We start from the raw sequence: 8,450 nt of genomic DNA, 5'->3' as shown, positions 1-8,450 counted from the left end.
AACCCCCCCCCAAAAAAAAACCCAAAAAAACAAAACAGCCCGTGCAGTGTCGCCTGCCCCACAGTGTTGTGTTATGTGTTGTATGTGGTGTGTTAATGCTGGCGTATATGTACTGGTGCACGGGATATAAATGAGTCTCTGTAACACAAGTGATTTAAAATATATAGTTGTACTTAGGCATAGGGATGGCACAATCACTTCACGTGCAGATAACGTACGTAATAGTATGTGAGCACGGGATTGCACAAATTAGTTCAAATGCCGAGATTCAAGTGAATGATTAAATCAGTAATTGAATCTCGGCACAGTTGTATATATAGAGACACAAAGCACTCCCTCGGGGTTGTGTGTTGGAGAGTGGAGAACAGGTGTGGAAAAGGAGAATTAAAACGTATGAGAAAAATAATTGCTGTTGTAAATGTGCTGGAAGCACCTAGTCCGGACTGTTTTTCGGTTTGTTTGGTTGTCTACTTATTTTGGCCCAAAGTCCTGGGTTCTGTTTTGTTAATATTTTATTTTCCATAGTGTTTAATATATTTTTTTTTTTTTTATTTTAGTTTTTAATTGTTTTTTTATTTTTTTTTTTTCTTTTATTTTTTTTTTTTTATTTATTTATTTTTTTTTTTTTTTTTGTTTTTTTTTTATATTTTTTTTTTTTTTTTTTTTTTCTTTTTTTTTTTTTTTTTTTTTTATTTTTTTATTTTTTTTGTTTGTTTTTTTATTTTTTTTTTTTTTTTCTATTTTTTGTTTTTTTTTTTTTTTTTTTCTTTTTTATTTTTTTTTATTTTTTTTTTTTTTTTTATGTTTTTCATTTTTTTTATTTATTTTTTTTTTTTTTTTTTTTTTATATCTTAATTTTTTTTTTGTTTTTTTTTCTTTTAATTATTTTTTTAATTTTTTTTTGTATTTTTTTTTTTTTTTTTTTTTTTAATTTTTTTTATTTTATTTATTCTTTGTTTTTTTTTTTTTTTTTTTTTTTTTTTATTTTTTTTTTTTTTAATTGATCTTTTTTTTTTTTTTTTCTTTTTTTTTTTTTTTAATTTTAATTTCTTTTTTTTTTTTTGTTTTTTTTTTTAATTTTCTTTTTTTGTTTTTTTTAAATTTTTTATTTTTTTTTTTTATTCTTTTTTTTTAAAAAGTGACTCCGTCAGCACCGTCTCAGTTTCGCCCCCAGTTGCTGTGTAGTTTGGTTTCATTTCTTGGCCTGACGTCACCACTACAGCCAGACTGTTCACACAGCCTGACAAAAGCTTCACAGACACTATATAGAAAGTGTTCACATGAAGGGATAGAACATGTTGTAAAAATAAATTCTCACACCATTTACTGTTATTGCACTGCCAATCAGTCATTAAGCTAAGGGTTGAAATAATGCCTGTGCCATTATTTTTTTCCTTCCCAATAATGACGAGAAATATTCCATGAACCCCTGTTTTAGAGTACACTTACAAGCTTACCTTTGTGTAATAGCCAGAAAAAACTTTGAGCGTTACTGGAGAAATATACTCTCTGATGAAATGCAGCCACTCCTTTTCATAATCAACTTGCGTCATGTGAATATCATCTGTGGGAACATTTTCATAACCACCAGAAATGCGCTTATCCTATAAAAATAACACAAAAATTACAATACGCTACGGAGGCGAAAATAATGTGTACATTAATGCTAATTTAGAGATTGCTGTCAAGTTTGATTGATGTATTTTAATATACCCTTTCATAATTCTCAAATCATGTAAAAAGAAAAAAACAACAAATGATCTATTTTTTTTATACTATGTTGAATTCTCTTTGCTGCATTTTAGGCAGTGTAATTCTGTACAGTACACTGCTTGGTATGATGTGCTTGCCTCTTTTACATTCACAAGAACGGTATGTGTTTACCAAGACCCACTCACATACTCAATAATAATGGAAACACATAGGGTATAAGTATCTGATACAGACACAGACATGAATTACTCTTACCATATACTTTCCACCAGACCAGCTTCCATAGTGTTCCATTTCCCCTATCAATTCATCACATGCTTTCTCGGAAAATATGGGGAACCAGAATACATCTGGACAGGGCTACAATGGATGATAAAGATTTCACATTTACCCGATTTACATGCTTTATCAAAAGTATGTATGAACACAACAGTTAAAACAATGTTAGATGATTGAACATCTGGTTAATCTCTAAATATAGCTGTATAAAAATGAACGCTAGTGATGCATAAAAGTGGGTAAAGTGATAAAATGCTTAAAAAAAAAAGCAAGTTACTATCACTCATTCTAAAACCAGTTTGTATTCACTGTGATGATACTCACCTGCTCTGCCAGATTCTGGGTAAATATTTTTGAATAGTTTTGGTGAATGTATTTTTCCTTCCAATCCTGTAATGAGATATTTAAAGATAAATCACCTTTTTTGGCGTCTGCACCAATAATGGAAAACACCATGCGGCTAGGCTCCAACCGTCGACTGACTTCAAAAGGCCCTTCAGTAATCACTGCATTTCATTGCAGAGGCACATTCAGATATACATTTGAAAACAGAACGTTACTGTCATTCACATGTTATTTTGTCGCTACCACTTGAGCTGTGTCGAGTGAGGCGATTGTTTTTAATAATTTTGATGCTGTTAAATGTTTACGATATGTTTGTTTGTTAGTAATGTCTGAAAACATGCACCACACTGGTACCCCCAAAACACCTATGGAAACATAATGTTTACATATATATTTTTTAAAATTGTATTTAATGGTATTGTCGTACCTTAAATACATTAAAAAAAAAAAAAAAAAAACGGTCCAAGAATCATTTGCACACGAATGAAAAATAAAGTTTGTGTTGAGTCCTGACGTGACTGACAAGGCCCAGTTGTTGTTTTTATAATGATAATAATATCTTTATTTTTATATAGAGCCTTTCAGTCGACCACCATTACAAAGTGCTTTACATAGCTGGCTGTGAACTGCTTCTACGAAACACTTTTTCAGAGAGAACTTCACAAATTGCTTTCACCTTCTATGTAAATAAAAGTCCCTCTCAATCACAGCCATTGTTGAAGCTCATTTATATGACTCTACCAGTGATTGGCTTGATTCATGTTTAAAAAAACAAAACTTTGCAACAATTGATAATTAGATTATGAACAGGGTAGTGAGCTCCAGACATAACAGTTGTTTCTCGAGGTCTTAGTCTTACAGTTATAATGATATCAAATTAGTGTGGATATCTCTAGGTACATATTCTGTAGGAATATATTAGCCACAATAAAATCAGGAATGATATTCAGCCTCACAAAGGCTCTACAGGGCACACATAAGTGCACAGGCATGTTTTTCCATTGACACTTACCAGTGGATTTTCAAAAATCTGCCACAAGTCATTGTTGAAGTGAGATGTATTGTAATTTGCAGTTGAAATTAGTCTTCCAAATTCATGCCGATTTGTAATGTACATGAAAACTCCCTATAGTTAATTAGAAAGTCAAGTTAGTCTTGCTGGAAATGGGAATGTAAAACATTATGCAGAACTGAATCATTCCTGAAAAAGCACAGCTGGCTGTCTTCCAATAATATTTCTGAACTTGCTGTAAGAACAACAAAATAAGACAAATAACGGACCCAACCAAAGAGGGAAATACAGAATAACAATGAAACTCAAGAAAACCCTGTAAAACACAACCGTTAACCCCACACAGGAGTGCTCACCAAGGAAAGACTAAAAGAAAAAGAAGGAACTCGGCAAACACGAGCCTCGCCTGTTTACCAAAAACATCGCCTCTTGCAAACAATGTATTAGAGGTCCCGCCTGCCCTGTGACCAAAAGTTTAACGGCCGCGGTATTTTGACCGTGCGAAGGTAGCGTAATCACTTGTCTTTTAAATGAAGACCTGTATGAATGGCATAACGAGGGCTCGACTGTCTCCTTTTTCCAGTCAGTGAAATTGACCTGCTCGTGCAGAGGCGAGCATAACCACATAAGACGAGAAGACCCTATGGAGCTTAAAACACAAGATCAACTATGCTATCAAGCCAACACACCAACAGGAATAACAGCTATAAGCATAATAGTACCTCTGATCCTAATGTTTTCGGTTGGGGCGACCACGGAGGACAAAAAAGCCTCCATGTCGACGGGGGCACTGCCCCTAAAACCTAGGGCGACAGCCCAAAGCAACAGAATATCTGACGAACAATGATCCAGGCCCAGCCTGATCAACGAACCAAGTTACCCTAGGGATAACAGCGCAATCCTTTCTAAGAGTCCATATCGACGAAAGGGTTTACGACCTCGATGTTGGATCAGGACATCCTAATGGTGCAGCCGCTATTAAGGGTTCGTTTGTTCAACGATTAAAGTCCTACGTGATCTGAGTTCAGACCGGAGTAATCCAGGTCAGTTTCTATCTATGCAGTGACCCTTCCTAGTACGAAAGGACCGGAAGGCTGGGGCCAATACTACAAGCACGCCCCACCCCAACCTAATGAAAACAACTAAAATAGGTAAAGGGGCACAAACCTTTCCCCTAAAACAGGGCAAGCTAAGATGGCAGAGCTTGGTAATTGCAAAAGGCCTAAGCCCTTTCCAACAGAGGTTCAAATCCTCTTCTTAGCTATGACCTCTCACCTGCTAACCTACCTAATCAATCCATTAGCATACATCATCCCCATCCTACTAGCAGTAGCATTCCTAACCCTTATTGAACGAAAAGTACTAGGCTACATACAACTACGAAAAGGCCCCAACATCGTTGGACCCTACGGCTTACTACAACCCATTGCTGACGGTATCAAGCTATTCATTAAAGAACCTGTCCGCCCTACCACAGCCTCCCCACTTCTATTCTTAGCAACTCCAATTCTAGCACTAACCTTAGCCCTCACCCTCTGAATACCCCTACCCATGCCCTACTCAATTGCAGACCTCAACCTAGGCATCCTATTTATCCTAGCCCTCTCCAGTCTAGCAGTCTACTCAATCCTGGGATCCGGCTGAGCCTCCAACTCAAAATACGCCCTCATCGGGGCACTCCGAGCAGTAGCACAAACAATCTCCTACGAAGTAAGCCTAGGCCTAATTCTCCTATGCATGATTATCTTCACCGGCAATTTTACCCTTCACACCTTTAACACCGCACAAGAAGCAATCTGACTACTCGCCCCAGGCTGACCCCTCGCAGCAATATGGTATATTTCCACCCTTGCAGAAACAAACCGAGCCCCATTTGACCTCACAGAAGGGGAATCAGAACTAGTCTCTGGCTTCAACGTAGAATATGCAGGAGGACCATTCGCCCTATTCTTCCTAGCCGAATACGCCAACATTCTTCTAATAAACACCCTCTCCACAATCCTATTCCTCGGAGCCTACCACAACCCCATGTTCCCCGAAATAACAACCCTCAACCTCATAATTAAAGCCTCAATACTATCCATGCTATTCTTATGAGTCCGAGCCTCGTATCCACGATTCCGATACGACCAATTGATACATCTAGTATGAAAAAACTTTCTCCCCATCACCCTAGCCCTTGTCCTATGACACATTTCCCTCCCAATCGCCTCCGCTGGACTCCCACCACAAATCTAGCACAATATAGGAACCGTGCCTGAAGGCCAAGGGCCACTTTGATAGAGTGGATAATAGGGGTTCAAGTCCCCTCGCTTCCTTAGAAAAAAGGGATTCGAACCCATCCTCAAGAGATCAAAACTCTTGGTGCTTCCACTACACCACTTCCTAGTAAAGTCAGCTAATTAAAGCTTTTGGGCCCATACCCCAAACATGTTGGTTAAAATCCTTCCTTTATTAATGAACCCCTACGTATTTGCCATCCTGCTTTCAAGTCTAGGAATAGGAACCACCCTAACATTTGCAAGCTCCCACTGACTCCTAGCATGAATAGGCCTAGAAATCAGCACACTAGCCATTATCCCACTAATAGCACAACAACACCACCCCCGAGCAATTGAGGCCACAACCAAGTACTTTCTAACCCAAGCAACGGCCGCAGCCATAATTTTATTTGCTAGCACTACAAATGCCTGATTGACAGGAGAATGAAACATTCAAGAAATATCCAACCCCACAGCCCTAACCTTAATCACCATAGCCCTGGCCCTTAAAATCGGACTTGCCCCCATCCACTACTGATTGCCAGAAGTATTACAAGGCCTTGACCTCACCACAGGACTTATCCTCTCTACCTGACAAAAACTAGCCCCATTCGCCCTAATTTACCAAATCAGCCCAATAATAAACCCCACCCTTATAATCACCCTAGGCCTAGCCTCCACCATCGTTGGCGGATGAGGCGGATTAAACCAAACACAACTACGAAAAATCCTAGCATACTCATCCATCGCTCACCTAGGCTGAATAATAGTTATCATACAATACTCCCCCAACCTCGCCATACTAAACCTAACCCTCTACATTATCATAACCACCGCAACTTTCCTGACATTCAAAAATGTGACCTCCACAAAACTAAACGCACTAGCCCTTACCTGATCGAAAACCCCCATAATAACCACAATAGCAATAATAACCCTACTTTCCCTAGGAGGCCTCCCTCCACTAACAGGCTTTATACCCAAATGACTCATCCTACAAGAACTAACCAAACAAAACCTCCCCCTCACAGCATCAATCATAGCTATAGCCGCCCTACTCAGCCTCTTCTTCTACCTACGAATATGCTATGCAATAACCTTAACAATCTCCCCCAACACTAACAACAACACCTCAACGTGACGCCAAAAATCATCACAGACTACCATAACCCTCTCCATCACCACCCTACTGGCACTAACATTACTACCAACCACACCTACAATTATAGCCCTAATAACATAAGGGGCTTAGGATAAGCCTTAGACCAAAAGCCTTCAAAGCTTTAAGCAGGAGTGAAAATCTCCTAGCCCCTGTTAAGACTTGCAGGACATTACCCCACATCTTCTGAATGCAACCCAGATACTTTAATTAAGCTAAAGCCTTTCCTAGATGAGAAGGCCTCGATCCTACAAAATCTTAGTTAACAGCTAAGTGCCCTATCCAGCGAGCATTCATCTACTTCCTCCCGCCAGGGAGGATAAAGGCTGGAGGAAGTCCCGGCAGGCGGCGAGCCCGCGTCTTCAGGTTTGCAATCTGATGTGGCCTCCACCACGGAACTTGGTAAGAAGAGGACTTTAACCTCTGTGCATGGGGCTACAATCCACCGCTTAAATACTCAGCCATCTTACCTGTGGCAATCACCCGTTGATTCTTTTCTACTAACCACAAAGATATTGGCACCCTGTATTTAGTATTTGGTGCCTGAGCAGGCATAGTCGGCACAGCCCTCAGTCTACTGATTCGTGCCGAACTAAGCCAACCCGGTGCCTTACTTGGCGATGATCAAATCTATAATGTTATCGTCACAGCCCACGCCTTTGTCATGATTTTCTTTATAGTAATACCCATCATAATCGGCGGATTCGGAAATTGACTGGTCCCCCTGATAATCGGAGCTCCAGATATAGCCTTCCCTCGCATGAATAATATGAGTTTCTGGCTCCTACCCCCATCCTTCCTTCTCCTTTTGGCCTCCTCTGGGGTAGAGGCCGGAGCCGGCACCGGGTGAACTGTCTACCCTCCTCTGGCAGGAAACCTAGCCCACGCAGGAGCCTCTGTAGACCTTACCATCTTCTCCCTACACTTGGCTGGGGTGTCGTCTATCCTAGGGGCTATTAATTTTATCACTACGATTATCAACATAAAACCTCCCGCAGTATCTCAGTATCAAACCCCCCTATTCGTGTGATCTGTACTAGTTACAGCTGTACTCCTCCTCCTATCACTACCAGTTCTAGCTGCAGGAATTACAATACTGCTGACAGATCGAAATTTAAATACCACATTCTTTGACCCCGCCGGAGGGGGAGACCCCATCCTGTATCAGCACCTGTTCTGATTCTTCGGCCACCCAGAAGTATATATTCTAATTTTACCTGGATTTGGCATGATTTCCCACATTGTAGCCTACTATGCAGGTAAAAAAGAACCCTTTGGATACATAGGCATGGTGTGGGCTATAATGGCTATCGGCCTGCTAGGATTTATCGTGTGAGCCCACCACATGTTTACAGTTGGAATAGACGTAGACACACGGGCCTATTTCACCTCCGCCACAATAATCATTGCCATCCCAACAGGGGTCAAAGTCTTTAGCTGATTAGCCACCCTCCACGGCGGCTCAATCAAATGAGATACTCCCCTACTATGAGCCCTAGGCTTTATCTTCCTATTTACAGTGGGAGGCTTAACAGGAATTGTCTTAGCCAACTCATCCCTAGACATCGTGCTTCACGACACCTACTACGTTGTAGCACACTTTCACTACGTACTATCAATGGGGGCCGTATTTGCTATTATAGGGGCTTTCGTTCACTGATTCCCACTTTTCACAGGTTAC

The 8,450-nt window shown here is 39.9% G+C and overlaps 1 protein-coding gene and 2 pseudogenes across 1 annotated transcript; 2 read left to right on the top strand and 1 right to left on the bottom strand.

Moving 5' to 3' along the window:
- Positions 1-1,156: 1,156 nt before the first annotated feature.
- LOC121310846 (procollagen-lysine,2-oxoglutarate 5-dioxygenase 2-like) lies at positions 1,157-3,590 on the bottom strand. Its single transcript, XM_041243781.1, has 4 exons — positions 3,350-3,590; positions 2,317-2,382; positions 1,969-2,073; positions 1,157-1,604 (listed from the first exon to the last, which is right to left on the bottom strand). The coding sequence occupies exons 1-4, from the start codon at positions 3,452-3,454 to the stop codon at positions 1,446-1,448; spliced, it is 435 nt and encodes a 144-aa protein (XP_041099715.1). The 5' UTR covers positions 3,455-3,590; the 3' UTR covers positions 1,157-1,445.
- Positions 3,591-3,595: 5 nt separating this feature from the next.
- LOC121310845 lies at positions 3,596-5,596 on the top strand (annotated as a pseudogene).
- A 300-nt stretch (positions 5,597-5,896) lies between these two features.
- LOC121310847 lies at positions 5,897-7,734 on the top strand (annotated as a pseudogene).
- Positions 7,735-8,450: the final 716 nt, after the last annotated feature.

This window comes from Polyodon spathula, unplaced genomic scaffold, assembly GCF_017654505.1.
Source record: "Polyodon spathula isolate WHYD16114869_AA unplaced genomic scaffold, ASM1765450v1 scaffolds_2646, whole genome shotgun sequence".
Taxonomy (NCBI): Eukaryota; Metazoa; Chordata; class Actinopteri; order Acipenseriformes; family Polyodontidae; genus Polyodon; species Polyodon spathula.
The sequence above is the reverse complement of the archived record's forward strand: the minus strand, read 5'-3'. Positions and strand labels throughout refer to the sequence as shown.

Excerpts from the sequence above, each read along its gene's own strand:
- LOC121310846 (XM_041243781.1), bottom strand. The coding sequence starts at position 3,454 with ATGTACATTACAAATCGGCATGAATTTGGAAGACTAATTTCAACTGCA. Across the intron at positions 2,383-3,349 it reads AGATTTTTGAAAATCCACTG|GATTGGAAGGAAAAATACAT; the intron begins GTAAGTGTCAAT and ends ATCTCATTACAG. Across the intron at positions 1,605-1,968 it reads GGTCTGGTGGAAAGTATATG|GATAAGCGCATTTCTGGTGG; the intron begins GTAAGAGTAATT and ends TTATTTTTATAG.